This window comes from Falco rusticolus, chromosome Z, assembly GCF_015220075.1.
Source record: "Falco rusticolus isolate bFalRus1 chromosome Z, bFalRus1.pri, whole genome shotgun sequence".
Lineage (NCBI taxonomy): Eukaryota > Metazoa > Chordata > Aves > Falconiformes > Falconidae > Falco > Falco rusticolus.
In genome coordinates, this window is record NC_051210.1 from 71,508,540 (window position 1) to 71,529,398 (window position 20,859).

Here is a 20,859-nt window from a genome sequence, read left to right on the forward strand (position 1 = left end):
TATTTTTAGAATAGACCCTCGTTAAAAGCTATAATTATGTCATAATCATTAAGTATTTATTGATATTCACTAATACCTAGTTGAGAGAGACAAGTACTCCTTCAACATTTTTCATAGATTCCTAGACAATTTTTAATTCCATAAACATTAAAAATCATTTTACCAATACCACAGTATGAATCAGTAGCAGATTTTTGGAATAGAAGCCCAATATCCTAATATTCAGCACTGCAAAACCTGTGCAATATTATTGCTCAGTATCACACATAAATCTTTGAAATCTTTGTCCATAAAAATTTTCAAATATATATCCTTGCCTTACACACTTGAACATATATATATGTTTCTCAAATAGAGAGAAAAAAAAACCAAAACAACAACCTGAAACAAACAAACCACCATATAATTCAAACAATTTTAAGGGAAGAAAATACTGAGTAGAAACTTCCAGTTCATCTACTCTGAGGCCAATATAAATTTGTCAGAGGTGAGTTACCAGCATATGGCTTAATAGGATTTTGCTGGTAAAGATACTCTTGCTGACAACCACACTGGAAGAAAAATGAGAACGGAAGGATCTAGTGAAAAGAATTAGACACAGACTTCTGCTTTTGCCACTGTAATATATACTCTGTCAGTACTGGATCTTAGAACACTAGGAAAAGTCCTGGTCTGCAGTTTGTGCTATGAGAAGCTAAAAGAGAATATTTTAGTATTCAGGATAATACTAGATTTTTATTAATTATTATTTGGTTGCAGGGCACTAAAGAGCTGTTTGGAAGATATGTGGACTAATAATATTCCCAATTAGATTCTAGCTTGTCACCTCATTTGGGGTGCACAATAAATGGCTGACAGGCAAAGTCAAATGTTTCAGCAAAAGAAATTCCAACTAGGGAAAAAAATGAAAAAAAAATTCACAACAGGAGCAGTTAAGCACCGGAATAGGTTGCACAGAATGGAATCTCTATCTTTGGAAAAACTTGAAAGTTCACTAGACAAGGTGCTGAGCAATCTTATCTGACTCAGAAGTTGGCCCTGCTTTGAGCACAGAGGTTGAACTAAAGACCTCCACACCCCTTTTAACTTAAACAGCCGTACCATTCTATAAAGTCAGTATTTAAACACCATCAACAGAAGCAACCAAAGTTCTGCTGAAAGATACTGTTTTGAATTCGTGTTCCAAGTAGAATATGCAACCTTTTCCTAAACTTACTATCACGAATGATATATTGCCACAGCATACATTCTACTAACAGAACTTGATCAGTGTTGACTTAGAACATATGTGCATTAGATAGACTAACACAAGGTAACTTATTATCACTCTAAATGAAAATATCACCTATTTCTAATCAGTAAAAACAACCAAAAAAGTATTGTGAGTTGCACAATATCCCCACCCTAATGCATCTCAGAAAACATACTTTTTAATCTGTAATTGAAAAGACATGTTTAAAAAACCCAAATCTTTGTCCTATCTGAACCATTCTTCCTTAAACGTATAAGCAGAGCTAGATCAGTTGTTTTAAATTCCATGAGACCTGTAGGAAAAATTAATTCCCAATGGGCTCCCCATTTGAAGTACTCACCTCTCAGATTTCTTGCCCTTTTAACCAGAAGATTGCTTGACTGTACCTGTCTTGAGCTAAAGTAGCTTACCTGTCAGAAACAAGCTTTCAGGTATCCAGCTGAGAGTCCTATAATTTCTGGTCAAATCTTGATCAAAACTGGATCAAAACCAAAAGTGGTGCCTACTGCTATGCTTGTTTTGGGTGACTCCATCAATTTATTACGTGGTTAGCCACAACTGACAATGTGGTAGTTTTCAAATATTTTCAAGCTCAAACTAATGTGGAATGTACAACAGACTGATAGCACTGTATTTTGTTCTTGTATTTTGTCAGATATATCTGACAACTTTTAGTCAGTTTTCCTAATGTAAATTTAGTATTCCTGAGAGATGCAAATTGCCTGTGCTGGGCTTTTTCTCAAAGGTTAAGAAAGTCAGCATAAAATTGGCAAGAATCCCCTGCCAACAGACTTTTATCTAGAAGCAATACTTTGAAGGTATTCACTGTTCACTTAGGTTCTTAGAAGACTTAAGTATGAATTGGTGCCAACAATTTTTACATATGTCATATGATAACAAATTTTGATGAGTACTGATTCAGAAAGGCATAAGACTAACAACACCTTGGAAAAAAATGATTATGTGAATGTCTTTGAAACTGACTGGTAGCAAAAAAAAAGGCTTTAAACGTGCCATTAAATGTTTGCAACCTTCAGTGCCCTTACATCTAGAGAAAAGACTACTGAGACTCTGTAATGTAAACAATATGACTGAAACAATTTTTCATTAGTGCTTCCCACTAATTGTCGCCTGCCTGTCTGTCCTGTACATCCTTCCTGTTGGTCTTGCATGTGCACCTTTTGTTCACCTAAACAAAGTGATCATGAAATTAATTACATGACTTGATATGGTCTGAACAAGGACCTTATAAATAGATAAACCAGAAAAACATGTTAAGATTGAATCCAAAGTAAAATGAATTGTCAGGCATTAATCACAAAAACTTGTAACAAACGTTTCTACTCACTGAAAAACAAAATGTACCAATTGGTTCAGGATGTGGATAAAAGCACATACGTATTGTTATCATTTCCCAACAACTTTGCGTGATTTTGCCATACTCTAGCTAAACAGATTATTTGCAAAGAATAAATATGTAGCAGGATATTTTTTTCACGAGAAAAAATATCATTAATGAAATTTGCAAAAAATTTTACAATACATTTTAGCAGGGAAATATTATTCCTTCGTCTTTCACTTGTGAGATTACATTAATGTAAAGAAGAAAAGCTTTAAAGGTACCTTGAAACATAGTTACTTATATTCTAACAGAAGGTTAAGAAAAGTCAGCCATTTTTAAGGATTTTCACAAACATTACCATCTTAAAATAAACAGATCACTCAAATCTTGTTAGAAAGATTTCAGTCAAAATTGCTGACATCAAGACTATCAGGTTTCGTAACACACACAGAATTTCATTTTACTTGCTTTTGCTGGCTACTTTCTGTCGCATTTTCAAATGCTGTAGCATTAGCTTTCAAATTCCTATTAGCTAAAAAGTAATTGCACTGCAATTAACAATTTGATCTTACACACTCAAGAGAGAAATATAATCAATGTTATATACAAGAATGAAATTATAACAGTTTTAAAATTGCACCGTGCAATTTAAAATTTCCAGTGCGACTAACATAAAATGTAGCCATACATTTCATACAGAACAGCAGACAATGAAAAGACAATCCATGTCAAAATCTGGTATCAGAAACTAGTAAAAGAACAAAATGAAACATCAAAATAAAATGTTTATGATTATGAAAATCAAGGTGTATTATCTTTTATTATATCTTATGGGTATGATGTACCTTGTATTCACCATAATCTTTTTCATCTAACAGATTCACTTTATTCAACTCAACAAGTTGTTCTGGGCTCAGTTCATTTGGCAAAGGTTGAACAGAGGCTTGCTCATATATTGGTTTTCCATGAAAAAAAAATTCCTTCCAATCAAACATCAGTTTCAATGGAATTCTGCTGCAGAAGAAAAATAAAAAGAGAAAAGAAAAAGAAAAGAAAAGAAAAAAGAATGAGCTCCACATCAAAAATTAAAGGGGTTAGATATTTGAGAATAATGGACCCAAATTTACAATAATCACAATCATGAAACAAGCAATGTTAAACTAGATGTAGTTTATAATGCTTTCTATAATTATTACAGCTTTTAAAGTGTTTGGTTACTTATATGACAGCCACAGGCACTTGTAGGCTTCAGTATTTTCACAAATGTGTCATCACAAAGCATTTGGCTGGCAGAGCTGTGTTGTAACAGTTTTGCTGCAGCTATTTTTCCCGGCTCCAAAATACTCTTCTCTTTTGTGGGGTAGAGCCTTTTCTCACCAAAACTCTATAGAATTTTTTCCTTGAAACCAAAAATAATTTATAATTATATGAGTAATTAAACTCTTTTATTCTTTTAGAAAGGGAAAACATTCATATGAAACAACAAGATAAGCTGCATATAGTAACAAGCTAAACGCAAACAGGGCGCTGACATATGTGACATTAGAATTCTAGGCTGCTAAATAAACAATATAAATAATAACTTAAATTTAACAAATGGTCAAAATGAAAGTTTCTACTACTTCTTAAGATTACATCAATTGGGACTTTCTTCTTTTTAGTAATGATTGTAGATATTTGAGTGTTATAGCTTTAAATAAACTCTGCATGTGCTGTGCAAAAATGACAGAATACCTATTGTATGCATCCTGCACAATGAAGTGCACGGAAGGACAGACAAAGCATACCTATAGTGGCAGTAAATGCAGATACAACCTTGATATTCATACATTGGAAAAATATTTCAAATACCTGTAACATATGGTACACTACTCAGTACAAGCAAATGTGACGCTAGCTTACACTATAACCATGACTCTGTCAGACAAGGACATCATCAAATCATCACTAAACTGCGCCAAGACTTCCCATTTTATCATGTACTTACTGGACCTAAATTTATATAATTTCCATAAAATACAATTGTACAATTACCCTAAAAGGCAATTAAGATTTTGGCACGCTTTGCATGCTATAAGCTCTACCTCATAGTCTAATGAAAGAACAGCAGCAACAACATCCCACTCTGTGGTTTTGGAAACACTCCCACAGCACAGGCACTTGGAGGTTACTGCCTTTTCAGGACCTTCTCAGGTACTGTGTAACTATGGCACATCAGAAAAGGGTAACATGGCGTGTAGGACTTGGAAGATTTTGGATTGAGTTGCTCAGTATTCTTAGGACCATCCAGGAAGGCTGGTATATCTTAGGAAATTCGTTATGCTTATATTACACTAAGGACGCATTGAGCTAGTGGAGCTACCTAGAATGAGGTGAGCACCACTCAGTTTTTAACTTTTAAACTAAGGAATCTGTTCATAAAAAGGGAAATCAGTAGTTCCACAAGCTGTAGAACCACTGGATCTTGGTCTTCTAAGGATTCAAATCAGCTGAGTTTTCAAGAAATTATGTTAAGTCTTTAGGCTTTAGTTCACCCTGTATTAAATATCAGAGAATCCTCACACAAAAGTAGTATCATCATTTTCCCACACAAGCTACTTGGAGCTGTCATGTAAGGTATCTGAGAATCTACTAAGATCTTACGGTGCTTAAACCAGTCTGAATAACAAAGCCTAACAGTTACCTAACAGCTGTTCTTTTTGCCTAACAGCTACCACACTTACTTGTTTGTCAGTAGATTATATTCTGCTACTTTTGTTGACAGGTCAACGATTTGGTCAATCACTTCCCAACATACAGAATAATGCTTTTTATAACGTGCCTGAGCTCTTTCAATGGCAATTTTCTCATGACGTTCTCGTTCTTTGATAATTTGTTCTTCAAAATCAATTTTTTCTTGTTTTGCCAGAGCCTAGAATTTTTTTTCAAAGAGTAAATTTGAGAATCTGAGATTGCAAAGATAATGAAAGTGCAGAAGTGCACAGTTCTGGAAACAAAAATGAACTTCTTCATTTAAGTCAAGTAATGAAAACAGCTAGATTCTCACCAGATCTGGATAGCCAGCAAGCAGATTAACACATAACAAATCTAAAAACTTGTATTCATTCTATTAGTTCTAGTTTGTTAGCTTTATACCTACTAAAATACAATTAAATAAAGGAGAAATATATTACTTCTTTCATGACAAACAGTTTAAGAACATATCCAGGGCTTAGGAGGCAGGGAAACATGAAATTATGTTCTCTTCCTAAGGAACAACTATGCAGATGCATTGGTAAAGGCTTAGTTCCACTGATACCCACAATCGAATGCACATTTAGAATACGACAAGTAATTTAACTTAAAAGATTCTGATCTGCAAATAATTAGATATTATTGATGCTGTTCAATCTTTGAGAAAGATTTCTGGTCATGGCAGAAAATTATCAGTAGCACCTGTGATGATGTTCCTTTTGGCCAAAAGCCTACGTAAAGAGATATTGTAACCAATAGGTATAGCTGCTGATTACATAGGACTCTAGCTGTGTTGGGAGGATTTGGAGCTGATGAATGTTTTTGGTAGGAGAAAAAGAAGTTTTCTATCATCATGTTATGGCCCACTATGAGTGTAGCACTTGGCCATTTACCACAAGATTATAAATCCTTTTAATTTATTAATCAGCTCCAAGGCAGAAATTAGCACTCATGAGTGAAACTTCTCCAACCTCTGTCAAAAATGGGTGTTAAAGAGATTACGTTTAAAGGAAATGAAAAACATGAATATTGAAATAAGATCTTATGTCATTCTCTTTTGCCATTTTGCCTCTGCAAGATTGTGCCTTTATTAAACTCAGCATACAGAGATGTTTTCCTAAAAAGTTGAAATTATTTGGAAGAAAAGATCAAAATTGGACTTTAGAGTTGCTCAGTTTTATCCATTATTAATTTAGCTGTAACTCTGAATATAGATAAAAGAATATATTAATTGGTTAAATCACCCTGTCCCTATAAAAGTCCTGAATTCTAACAGTTGACAACACAAATTCCATTTTATAACAGGAAGGTATTGTTACAGTCCTGCAGCAATTCAGGGAGCTAATAAGCTTTTACCGCTTCTCTATCAAGAGCTTCCTGGAACTCTTTCAGTCGTCTTTCTTCATACTGTTTTTCCCTGAAAATCCTATTTTGTCTTAACACCTCTTTTTCATGTCGAACATGCACGAGTTGAACAGCAATCCTTCGCTCCTGCTGAGACTGTCTCATCAGCCTGTAGATAAGTTTCTCCTCCCGGTAAGCCCTCTAAAAGATAAAAAATAATAGTAATAAGCACAGTTTATAAATTATTCCATAGACAACTCATCAGCGTTTCATATGAGAAATATGAATGCAGCCATATAACAACATTTACCTGCTCATTTGATGCATAGATCTGAAACAACAAATATACCTATTTATTACTATTTTCCTAAACTGTGTAAGAATTGTAGAACTATAGAAGTGAATTCTTAATATGTCTTAACTGATATATTCAGTAAAAATACATTTGTTCAGATTAACTCTATTTTAACTTGGATATTTCCTGTGTGCAAAGAAACTGCAGGATATTTCAGATAATTTCTTCTGTATGTAAAGATATACTCTTTCCTTAAAACATTATCTCTGCTCTTCACCAGTCCCCACTCTCAGCCATACTCTGCTGGATCCTTATTAGTTTATTCTTCTACAGGTCTGAAATTTTTCCTTCTTTCTTGGGATTTGGATAATTACCTCCTCCATTCTCCTCCATTCAGGAGACCAGGTATATGCACAAGCATTCAGAACAGAGGAAAATACAAGACTTCAAGGTAACAGATTCAGTGTTCTCACTGGGACATGAAGAGAATTCCCTATCTGGTACTATAATAAAGTAATTCTGAACCATTGCTTGAAGCATGATCGGTGTGCACAGACACTTTGAAGGCTGTGAATTGTTACTTTTCAAAGCACTTGTCAAAACATAATAGTATCTTCTCACTACCACACTTCTCTAGATTGTTCTTGGTATCTAAACTAATGCTTACCTGACCTGAAGTTTTTCTCCACTACTTTCAAAATCCAGAACTACTTCTGAGTTCTAAGCAAAAGCACCAGCTTGCTTTCAAGTCCCATTGCCAAATATTGCTCATAAAGCAGAACTTTAGAAGAAATTTCTGATCCCCTAGACATTTATTTCAGATGCAGCAAAACTGCCATGAAATGTATTAAAATTTAAGGACCTAAACTGGGAACCGATCTGAAGATTTTTTTCCCCAAGAACAGAGGAATGGGTAAAGCCAGTTAGTAGTAGTATGAAAACCACACTAAACAGAAGTGATACTTCATTTTTCTTTTAATCTGGTTTATTTTTCATCAGCTGTCTGTGACAGAGTGGGCAGAACACATTACATAAATTCACCTACAAATGAAAAAATCAAATATTACGTATTATCATACTATTTATGAAAGAACTCTACAAAGAGGTTTAGATCTGTGCTACACAATGCAACCACGACGTCTGTAATAGATTTCTAACACAAGGGTGCAAAACACAGCTATTTTAATTGCAATAATAAGAGCAACAGCTTTCTAACTAATTTAGGTCTTTTAATGTTGATGTTAGAGAGAAGCCAATATTCTTCAAACAAAACTCTTGCCATATTTTTAAGTTCCTTTCCCTTTACAATTGCTGGGAGTAAAGTATGTTCCAGTTAAATACTGGTGACTTGAAAAGACTAAGTTGATCTAAAAAGCACTCAACATTTTGCTTATTCTAACCAGAATGCAAGCGTTGCACTTCCATTTCCTAGCACTGAATCTCATGACACTGCATGATAGTTTTAATGGCAAAGGTGCAGTCATCTCAGGCTTTAATCCCAGAGTGCTCCACCTGCACGCAGTATTGTCTCTCTACAAAACTTATAAAAAAATGAGGATCTGATTTTGAATGTGTTTTGTTTGGTACTCTATTTGTAGTATATTGTTTGTACACTGTTTTCCTATGCACAGAATTACCATCATGCATGCAACTGAGATGGAAAACAATGCAATAGTACAACTTTTTATGCACTTTTTATTTACATATTCATACTATGTGTCATTTCATACATTTCAGGTGACAAAATTTTTCCAATAGCACTGTCTACTGATGAATTCATTTGTCCATTTGTCTCTTACATTCATGAAGTCAAGACAATAAAAAGAGACATGATGCCCTTTGCTGCCTGAGTTCTACCCACTGCTTCTTTGGACATAGTATTTCATTAAGGCTTCAAAGAACAGTGAGGATGCACAGACTTTGCTTCCTATTACAAATAATTATCCTTCATTATTTTCTTTAGTAGCAAGTGCTTATCCTCAACCATGGATTAGTACAGCAGTAATTACTCCACCTGAAGAAAACTGATGTTTAAATCCTAATTCACAGGGGACTTAAAAAGTCACCCTAACAGGATGGTCATTCGTCATATTTAAACATCAACTTTATGGTTCAAATAGTTGGCACAGTCAAAGCACCTCATCTAGGTGAATGCACTCTTCATAAAGGACATGGGAAGATGCTCCTTTAAAACACTTCAGAACAGACAAAAGACACCTTTTCTTTGTTAACTGAATGGTAAAGAACTTCAATATTCTAAGTGATCAAATATTTTGACATACTGAGTAGGCCTAAAAAGAGCCAGCAGGAAATTTGTAAGGGAACAAGAACATATGAAAATGCAGTTAACTCAGAGCTATACCCTGGATAAATTGGGATTCAGAACACCAAACTCATAATTTCAAAAAGGCTGCTTATTGGATAAGGGAGTGAAGCATTGGTGGCTATCTTTCATACAAACAGGAATTGACAAAACATTAAAACCTATAGCTGAAGAGTTTTGAAACTTCTGGGCATTCTAGGAGACAAAATAAAAATGGTAGTACACAGAGGACTGTGAAGTGCCTGAAGAAATCATAAATACTGTAAATGGGACATCTTAGTAATAATTTGAAAAATTAATACTGAAAAAGCATACTGAAAAATACACTTTTTCACTTTACCTACCTGAGACAACAGTGGCATCCAGTGGTCAACATTAATGTGTTTATGTTTCATCTTGTTCCTATATAATTACTAGATCATATTTTTCTATTTCCTTGTTTAATTTACATAAAATGGAACCATTCTGTCCTGTTATGTAGTCATAAAATTTATGACCAAAAGTTATGGCTTAGCATGCATAAATCTATTTGGTTGACAAGCAATAACCTAGTAACAATTCATTTCCCCTCCCATTTTCATCTTCTCAATTTATTGCTAATGATAACTTCTTTTGGACAACTTTCTAAAATCAGGGAGATAAAATCTGAACAGAGCATTTAAAAATAATGAGTACTTAGAACAAGTACTTTGTTGAAATGGTGGAGATCAAAGATTCAGTTGGGATGAAACCGTGTTACTGTCAAACACTTTCAACTCCTGCCTATAAAAACCTGACTGGCATCACCCTGTGCTCCACTTAGAAGAGGAACATGTAATTGTAAAGTTGGTTTTTTCCCCAGGCTCCAGCTTGCAGTGTGCCAAAACTAAAAAATTTGAACAAGATTCTTTCAGTAGAGGTTTATACGCATGGACATGAAACACATTAAAGCACTCTGAAGGGATGAAATTCATTTGATTCTGTATGATCCTGTGCCAAAATTCATTTGACTCTACATGATACTGTGCCCTGTGTTCAAGTTTTATGCAGTATAGGTAAAAATCTGACCCTAACATCTACAAGAAGGCTACAATTTCAGTCCGCAAATCCTTTCTGGTTCAGTGCCTAATGGAGGGGGAAAGCAACTTTCAACTACTTTGTGTATTTTTTTTTAATAAAAAAACTGTTTGCTTCACAATTCTCTTACGTCAATCAACATCTAATTTCTGAAATCTCAGAATTCCAGTCAAGACATCTCTCTTTCTCTGCTAATTTAGAACCAAAACACTACTAAATAGATTCTCTGATCTGGTCAGACTACTATTCCAATCAACTGCTCACTTGTCTTTCCTTCCAATACCTGCACTCTGTGACTTGCAGTTTTTCCTACACCAATGCTGATTTTTCTTCCTGGGAGGTTAGGAACACCATTGTTATTTTTGCCTTGCTTTGGAGCCCCACTGGAGCCAATCTGATTGACAGCACGTTGCAACAATTCCTCCATCTCAAACTGACAAGGCCTGTCCTACAACTGCAGGCGGACCAGCTGTCTGACCTCCTCCTCAACAGCACTGGCTAGCTTTGCCGGCTTAGAACTGCTGTATCCATCAAGTCCCCAGTGATTGCTGTTGGCCTTATGCCCATCAGCTGACAGCCATAGCTATCAGAACCACTAGTCCAGGCTTCTGGGGTTGTGCTAGGGCTGCAACAGCTGACAGTAAAGAACAAATTTTGGGACTAGTGATTTCAGACAACTGGGTTGCAAAACTACTTCATAGTCTATGCATACCAATATGATGTAGAATCTCTTGGAATGAGAGCTCAGAGAGGATACACGGATAGATGAACTCCTGATCTCAGCCACTGCAGAGGTTTTTCATAGAATATATAGGTCTGGGATAGATATTGAGAAGTCATCAAATTTCTAGATGCCTACCCCAACAAATTTATTTTTTTCTTAAGAACTCCAAAAACATCTCCAGACATTACATGCCAATGCTTACAGATATATATTTACATACACACACATACATATATATAATATTATTTCATACTTTTCAGAGACGCCACATATCTGAACTGCTATTATTATGCAACAGCAGTGCAGAAGGCTCAGCTATACTGGGTTCAACACATACAGAATCACAGAATCATTTAGGTTGGAAAAGACCTTTGAGATTATCAACTGTTAACCCAGGACTGCCAAGTCCACCACTAAACTATGTGTCTAAGCATCGGATCTACATAATTTTTAATGATCTCTAGGAGTGGTGATTCCACCACCACCCTGGGCAGCCTGTTCCAATGCCTCACCACCCTTTCAGTGGAGAAGTTTTTCCTAATATCCAATCTAAACCTGCCCTAGTGTAATTTGGGGCTGTTTCCTCTTGTCCTGCCACTAGTTAGCTAGAGACCTAGCTCACCTGGCCACAACCTGCGTTCAGGTAGTTGTAGAGAGCAGTAAGATCTCCCCTGAGTCTCCTCCAGACTAAACAACTCCAGTTCCCCTAGCCGCTCCTTTTAATTCTTGTTCTCTAGACCCTTCACCAGCCTCATTGCCCTTCTGCTCCAGCCCCTCTACATCCCTCTTGAAATGAAGGGGCCCAAAACTGAACACAGGATTTGAGATGCAGCCTCACCAGTGCTGAGTAGAGAAGGACTATAATTTCCCTTGTCTTGCTGGCCACACTGTTTCAGATACAAGCCAGGATGCTGTTGGCTTTCTTGGCCACCTGGGCACAATGTTGGTTCATGTCCAGCCAGCTGTCAACTAACCCCCCCAGGCCCTTTCCCAATGGGCAGCTTTCCAGCCACTCTTCCCCAAGTCTGTAGTGTTGTGTGGGGTTGTTGTGACCCAAGTGCAGGATCTGGCACTTCTCCTTGTTGAACCTCATACAACTAGCCTTGGCCCATCAGTCCAGCCTGTTCAGATCTCTCTGCAGACTCTTCCTACCTTCAAGCAGATCAACACACCCCCGCAACCTGGTGTCATCGGCAAACTCATTGAGGGTGCACTCGGTTGCCTCATCCAGATCATAGATAAAGCTATTAAACAGAACTGGCCCCAACACTGAGCCCTGGGGAACACCACTGGGGACCAGCCACCAGCTGGATGTAACTCCATTTACTACCACTCTTACATGATCTAACCTAAGGACTCCCAGTGCAATACCAGGATAAAAGACAACTAGAAATCACAGAAACCCAGTAAGTTATAAGGTTCTGTTTTGATACGATCATTGCAAAAGATCTTTGAAGTCAGTAACTTAAGAGCTGCTTTTTGAATGAGGAGTGTCTGAGGAGGAATCTGAAAAGCCTTGTGCTTTATGGGATAGGATTGGAGTAACGTGCAACATCCATTTTAGGACACAACACACGTTCTCCAGAGACACATCTTCTATTCCATAACATATAAAAAATTAAAGATCTGATCTGCAAAATATGTTTTGCTTCCTCATATCACCCACCACAACGACTTCAGAAGTACAGTCCAGATCAAAAACTTGACATGACACATCTGTAAATACAGGTTTTCAACCAAGGAAAGACATGTTTGTTGTATCTTCTTTAGATAGTATCTTCTTCAGGTCTTCAGATCTTTGGAAAGTATCTCTTTCAGAACCAGTACATATTTTAATAACTTAAAGTTTAACTTTAAGGGGAGGAGGATTAGAAGACAGGTCTTCAACTGATTTTTAATAATCTTAGCTCTGCTGCCTTCATCTGATCCTTTATGATTGGTAAGGATGTAGTATGACATAAAGGTTACAAGAAAGAACGGACAATCTTCCATTTTTTTCAAGGAAAGACAATGGTGGGCATAAGTTATTTTCAGAGAGAAGCATATATACCTCCCCTTAGACCCTCCAAATTTTATGCAACCTATCAAAAATACTGCTCTCTTACAGCTGTAAGCAAAAATTTAGATTACTGCGTACCGCATTTACATTACTGCATTTTCTCACCTCTTCAGCTTCATGTGCTATTAACTGTTCCATTAGCATTTTTCGTCGTCTCTTTTCTCGTTGCTCTCTAGCAAACATATCTTCCTCTAAACGTTTTTGGATTTTCCTTATATATTCATCATCTGAATAAATACTTAACAGCTCGGTTGCTGTCCGTGCTGTAGTTTCTGAAGTTGTTTCTTCCAGCTTCTGTGTTTGCAATGATTCTTGCATATCTCTGATTGAAAAGATTAAAAAGATCACCGACTTCATAAGAATTATGGTTTATACATGTTTTCTTACAGCTACATGTTTTCTGTATAGTTATGGACAAGTCTGACACATAACTCTTTGCACAACAGCACTCTGTGGACACTGTGGCTACCTCTTGATGCTCTTGTGAGACCACTAAGTCCAGAGGAGGGCTCCAGCACTGATTTGAGCCAACTGTCAATTAGTTCAATTGCTAATATGAAGCCAAATTCTGCAGAAACAGGGAATTATGATAGCTCACAGGATATCAAAGAAAGATGGGTTACTCTTCAATATATCCATACACAGCGCAGTTTTGCAGAGTTATTAATCACAGGCTGTTTATACACAAAGTATCTACAGAAGTATGCATGACTGCCACCTCTTCTGAGTATGGTATGCATATCACTGAAGGTGACAGAATAAATATTATTTGAAATTATTCACACACAATTTAATGTACAAGTCTAAGGAGAAAGGTTACCTCTCTCTATTTTCTTTGAAGTGTGTTACTGTGCATGTACATCCACAACCATTCTCATCTCTCTGTGAGTCTAACTGACCTTGCAGAATCAAGAATGAAGGGGTGCACTTTATGTCTTTTTTTGTTGCTGCATGCATGGCAAAAAGGAGAAAAGGAAACCTGAGCCATCCCTACTACAACTAAAGGTAAGGTAAAAACACTGCAACAGTGCTGGAGCTGGAATATTTGCAGTGCTGGTGGGACAATCACTTCAAGTACAATCACAGTTTAAACTAAACAAGCCATTACATTTTCCTCAAGTAGCTGCCCACATGGATAGTAGGCACCAGAAATAGGGTCCTGTCCAATCTTAACAATCTACGACCCAAATATTACCTGTCAGTGACTTGGCTGTATATTGCAGAGGCCTTTTCTGCTATAGACTTCTCAAACATTTTAATCTCCTTGAATACGTCCTGAAGAAATAACACAAACCTTAAGGTTTATTTTCTCTTCACAAAGCATCATAAGGAAGATTCAACAGACTAAGTATTAGGGAATTATTTTCCATTGACTTGTCTACCAACATTGTCATGTTAGTACAACAGAAACTTTTACACTGAAAATACTTCAAGCATCAGCTAGATCGTGAAAAAAGGTATGACTATTTCCTTTTTTTAGCTTTCATTTCCTTCCCCACTCCCCTTTGCCTAGCTATACCTATGTCCACCAGCCAGAAAATCCTAAGCTTTTGCAGCCATTTGTTCTGCAGGATAATAAGGATTTTGAGTAAAACTCTAGCAGTTTATGTAATTCCCACTTTGATTTGAATGATTTGAAACAAGATACTGTAGGCTATGATCTGCTTCAGATTTAGTAGCTTGAATTTATCCCTGACAGTTACTCAAGCAATTATGTTCCTACACTCTAGATTTAAATGCATTTGTCGCGGTTGCACAACTGTAAAAACTGGCAATATTTGCACTCCTGATAACAAAACAATCTATGAACTGTAAGATTATACTCCAAATACTTTTCAGTACTAGATAACACAGATACTTTTTTTATTGCTGCATTGCCATCATCTCTTGATCTGATCTAAACTTGTTACTAACATCTTCGATAGAGCAGATGGTTTTACAGTGTGTTACAGAGGAGTTCATACATTATGGTGCAAAACTTCATTATGCACAAATGAGAAGGAACCATTAATGCTTTTATTTCAAATATTCTGCTCAGTAGACTAGAAGCTAAAATACTGCCAGCAATTAACTACTGTAACTACTTATTGTATTTACTCAATATGAACTTTCATATCAAAAGAAATTTTTACTAAAAAACAAATGCAGAATCATAATCATACTAATATTTAGCCCAATTTTCACTGCTTGGGTCTCCTGTATCATTTTAACAGTTACATCAGCAGCTTTTCATGGTGCAAGTACAGTATTTGTAAATGTAAATGCTCCCAGTAATCATGTTTTGCAGATTCATATAATTAACATTAAAAGAATATAGATGATAGTTACCTCTGCTTCTCTTTTCTTCTTTAAGAATTTTTTGGCTTCAATAGCTTTTATGGTGTGGCTTGGTGGTGGCTTTGGAATCTGTATAATGGCTGCTTGAATCCTGGCCATTATTTCATTTTGTCTCCTTCTTCCTATGTGATGCTGAATGTTCAACATCTTGTGTTCAAATACTTGAATTGAAACAAAATATACCATATGGCCCTAATACACTACCTATATATCTATGAAGTAAATGTAATTAAGCCATAAGGAAAAAAATCTTCCAGGTAGAAAGTAGAAGAGCTTATCAGGCTCCAGGACGGGGCAAATTACTTTTCTTTTTTTCTTTCTTTTTTTTTTTTTAATTTAAAGTGGATCACTAAAACACCATGAAAGTAAAATATCCTTTATCTTTTGTTCACCATTAAGCTCTGTCTTAAGAATATTCTCAGCCTCATAAATCACCTCAGTACCCATAAATCACCATTTTTATATCAAGAAGTAGATGCTGTAAAATGCAATTCAAATTAAAGTATCTTTCTACATTCTGAACAATTGGACAATTTAGCAATATGTAGTATATGTTCTCAATATTTGAGGATGAAGATGTATTTCTTAAATATCAGTATCAGAAAATGGTACATCTATATATGTTACGTCTGCATTAACAAATAGTGCAGTGCAATAAAAGCACATGTGTAAAGAAAAACAGTTTGTGCTCAGTGCCTAATAGGCATTTAAGGGCTTGCATTAAATTCTAGTTCTAGTATGGTACCTGTTTGAGGTCAGAATATAGCACAGAAACTGAGAATACCATTAGGTAGTATTACCACTGAACAATGAGTCTCAGATGATCAAGAAGTAATAAACTTTTAAATTACACTAGTTAAAAGTGCACTACAGATACATGCAGTTAAAAGTGGAATTGAGTGGAAAAGTTTTTTTACAAAGAACCAAAGACATTTAAAAAATAAATATGTAAAATATCAAATAAGATATTATTAATTTTTAAGATTTTGTTTTGAATATTGTTTGTGTTTTCTTTTATAGATATATGAAATGACTTTTTTTTTTTCATTCTTGTTCATGCAGTGGCAATAGAATAGCTAAATAACCACAAGAAGACTCCTTTTAATTAGCAATACAAAATGCATCTCAAATTAGTCAACTTACTGTGGTTTGACACCCCTTGGATAGCTGGCCAGTTCCTCTATATAAAGTACAGGCTATGTACTTTGGATGAGTGCTCCTGTATCTTAAGAAATAAGTTCCTCTTTCTTACATTAACAGAACAGCTACACAGAGCTACAAGGTGTTCTGAGGTCATAACCACTACAGGCCCCCTTCTCTGTGTCTTTTCCCTGCTTTTAAGCAGTTTCATCTTTTCTTCACAAGTGAAAAATGTCATAAATCTCTTTTATGGACAGCTTAAACACACAGCTGTGAAATCTATGCTTTGTCTTCAAATCTATAAACATTTTCCATACATGAAAATATGCAAATACTCTCAATTTAACATTAAGTTATTTTAAAATATGCATGTTTTTAAGGTTCTTATAACAGTATATTGGCTTTATTTCTACATATTAATGACTGCCATACGTAATGCTTTTGTTTGTTTTTGTATAAACATTACTGTCTAGCACAGAATTAAATAGCATTCACACTGGCTTTCACTAACTCATTACGTACATGACCTTAAGAAAATACTTCTCCACAAGTCTATAAAGAGTAAGTAGTCACCTTTCCAGTGTCTTGGGCTCTTTGTTCCTCTTGGAGCTTCTGAACTTTCTGTTGTTCTTCAATATGTGTACGTGCTATTTTACCTTCCCTTGCCTTAGATCTTATTTCAAAATGCTCTGAAATCTGCTGTAGTTGCAAATCAGCCTGATGTTGCACTGAAGTTTTCAATTGCTAAAATTAAACATCAAGCAATAAGAAGTCAGAAACAGTAAGAAATATATTTAAATACGATAAATTTTCAATAATCATTTCAAACTGGTTTTCTGTCTTAAGGTACACAGAACAAAATATAAACATGGTTGAATATTTTTCAGAAGAACAGGAATAGCTCCATTGGAAAGAACACGCTGATTGGAACTTGAACAATGCCAAACTCTGTCCAGTTTGGAGACAAGGAGGCTGAGGGGTGACCTCAGATAGGGTGGATTTAAGTGACCTCCAGAGGCCCCTTCCAATTTCAACTATTCTACAACTGAAATGCCGTTCTGAGCCTATCTATTGATAGCAGCTACTCTCAGTCGCTTTATCTTCTTTAAGCTATACCCCTACAGGGGAAGGGATGTTTGGTTTGCGCTCGTTGGCAAACTTTCTGCTTGTAGACTATTTTTCAGGAAGAGTGACAGAAAAAAACCCATGAACTTTCACCCCGCTAAATTTGATTCACAACATATAGCTTATGAAAGATTGCTCATCCTGGTAACAAATTATGGTCTGCACATGCTGAACATTACTGCTGAAGAAGAACATCCTTAACAGAATCTACTACATTGATGCTGACTTCTCTTAGATACTCTCTTTCCCCCTTGTTTTTTCTTCTTCCTATTACTCAGCATATGGTTATTGCAGGGAAGCACAGTACAAATATATGAAGAGACATGCAGCAGGAAGGAACCAAACCACTGCGGCATGAAGCTCAACACAGCTATAAAGAGGTTTCCTGGAGAGGAAATTAGTCTAAGTTGATACCTAGAGCGCAATGCAGTCTGCAATCTGAACTGATTAAGTGAGTAAAATGGCAGCTGCTGAACAACTACTAGCTTTTGTTACTGTATGTATTTTAAGTCTGGAGAAAGACTAGAAACAGAGAAGGTAACACAGAATGAGCCAAAACGAAGGAACACAAAACACAGGTGATCAATGTCCTTGAGTCACAGGTAAACCATGTAATCCTATTGTCTATGTGTAAGACATAGCAAAGGACTGCTTCTTTTCCATGTAAGTATTGGGTTTTGAATAGGAGATTTAAAAAGTGGGGAAGTATGCAACATGCTTGAGAGGTACATGTAAATATGATACCTTTTTTCCTATATATTTACACAAAATAGGAATAGTTACCTCTCGATACAAACCACTTTCAACAGACTTCAGCTTTGCACTTCCTGCAGGTCTCACTGCTTCCATGGCTATGTCAGTGAGCTTTGCCTTTCTCTTTTTTTCTAAAGCAATATACAATTCATATAAAAGCTTTGTTGCAGCCCCATGTCGTCCTGTCATGATGTCTTGGGCCACATTCTCATTAAACTGTATACCAAGAAGGCGAAGCACAGGCTCCAGGCGAGAAAAATTGTTAAGTTTTGCATGTGTAACTCTGTAAGATTAAAAACAACAACAACAACAATCAGAACAGAAACTTATTTTCAATTCCAACTTGCTGCAACAAGCATGGTCATGACACTAATCCCATGCCAAGATGGGAGCAGAAAAAAACCCACACTCTGGCTTAGCTATTATACTGTAGTACATGTAACTGCATTGGTCTCCTAGGCAGAAAAAACAGACAACACGCTGGGTTATATAAATCTTGATACATGCAGACACAAAGTGTGACAGCAAAAGCTTACCCTCAGTTGCAGCTAATTGTATACCATCCACAAAAAGTACAAAGAATTAGAATGAAGTTTCTATATTAATTGTATCAATCTACTTGAGCTCTAACTAGCCAAAATATAGGTGATTATTAGAAATGTCTATATAACCTATTAACCCTCACAACACTTTGTCATATTTTTTCTCCAATAAAAAGAAATGGATGCATGGGTTGGAGTAGCATTGAAAACACTATGGTCTCAATGAGCAATTTATATTGAAAACTGAAGCAGTGGATTGCAGATTAATGTTTCTCTTGAGTGTTTTCACAGGAGAATCTAAATAGCAAGATCAACAGATACACAGGCCCAAACCCAATAACAATAAACTAGCACTGTATCACAACTAATACATCATATTTCATCCAAAAATTTCATAACTTCAATCTGAGTCAGAACATCATGCTTTCTATACTGCTCTATCACTTCAGTTCACAATAGCTCCTTCAAATGAACCAACAAGCTTTTGAGGCCAACTGAGCTACAGCGTAACTCTACAAAAATCTCCAATTTTAACTTCTGACCTTCTGGTAATACAGTATTCACCTTATTCCTAGATGAAACAGTCCAGGAGCTCATTATTCTCACTATTATAGTCCATGCCTTATTCCTTACACAATTACATATAACTGCAGCTTAAAACTATTGAACATTTTTCTGCCATTGAGTTAAGGTAAGATTGAGGTGAGCCCTGTTGTCAGGAATCACCTCACATGCATTGAGAAGCTGTGTTGGTATCACCTCAAATTTTGTCCTATAATCAGATCAGATAGAATTTCTTAACCTTAGCTTATAATACAAAAATGTTGTAAATCTTAATTCAAGTCCATTGTAAGAGCTCAGGGAAAACCACAATATTTTATTTTTCAACTATGGACAGCCAAACTGGAAAAAGTTTTCCAGTAGTGTTCCTTTTTAAAAGGTAGTATCGCTTTCTTAATTATTATTAGCTTGCTTATATGTTCAAGAACTATGCAACATAACCAGCAAATACATTTAATTAGCTAGTCACAATGCCCCCATTCTTTTCTGTTAGTGCCTTCTAGATTACAGCTGCCTATGCTACAAAATTAATCTACACTTCTATACCACCACCCCAACAGGTATGATCTTGCCTTGGGGTATGTTAAAACAGAGTAAGGTGATGACAGCTTACTAAATTATCCACGAATAACATGCTTTTCCTTAATAGCACATTCCAAATTTTAAAACCATTACTTTTTAGACATTAAATAAAATTAGCTGGTTAAGGTTCTTATAGGATTCCAAGACCATACTATGACTACTACACAGTAATAACTGATCTAATGTGCAGAAGAAACACCTTGGAATTGAGAAAGCATTGCCTCAATTCTCAATAGTTGTCAAAAGGTCAATGCCAGTAATTATTAGAAAATAATGAAGAAAGGTGAAAACATTAAATTATCTTTACAATGTCATAGGGTATTGTGGTAAAGAACACCACATACAGTCTTGCTCCCTCTCATATGCCAGATACTCCCAGAAATTAATAATTGCCAGGGCCTTGCTCTGGACCTGTTCGATTACATCCATGTTTTTCTGGCCCTGGGGAGTTCCGAAGTGGACACAGCACTCTAGATAGGGTCTCACCAGTGCCGTATCTTAATGTGGTCCAGGACACTGTTGGCCGCCTTTGCTGCAAGGGCCCATTGCTAACTCACGGTCAGCTTGGTCTCCTCTAGGGCCTCCAGGCCCTTCTCTGCAAAGCTGCTTTCAAGGCCCCCAGCTGGTGCTGAAGGCATAGGGTTTTCCCTCACCAGGTGCAGGACTTTGCATTTCCCTGTGCTGAACTTTG

The 20,859-nt window shown here is 36.2% G+C and overlaps 1 protein-coding gene across 1 annotated transcript in view; it reads right to left on the minus strand.

Moving 5' to 3' along the window:
* SPEF2 (sperm flagellar 2) overlaps positions 1 to 20,859 on the minus strand; it is an 87,233-nt gene that overhangs the window by 60,226 nt on the left and 6,148 nt on the right. Inside the window, exons 3-10 of the mRNA XM_037374491.1 lie at positions 18,514 to 18,766; positions 17,179 to 17,349; positions 15,457 to 15,597; positions 14,324 to 14,403; positions 13,234 to 13,450; positions 6,684 to 6,872; positions 5,318 to 5,505; positions 3,440 to 3,608 (exon numbers count right to left, since the gene is read on the minus strand). Of these exons, the coding sequence (XP_037230388.1) occupies positions 3,440 to 3,608; positions 5,318 to 5,505; positions 6,684 to 6,872; positions 13,234 to 13,450; positions 14,324 to 14,403; positions 15,457 to 15,597; positions 17,179 to 17,349; positions 18,514 to 18,766 (1,408 nt within the window). The remainder of the gene's footprint in view (positions 1 to 3,439; positions 3,609 to 5,317; positions 5,506 to 6,683; positions 6,873 to 13,233; positions 13,451 to 14,323; positions 14,404 to 15,456; positions 15,598 to 17,178; positions 17,350 to 18,513; positions 18,767 to 20,859) is intronic.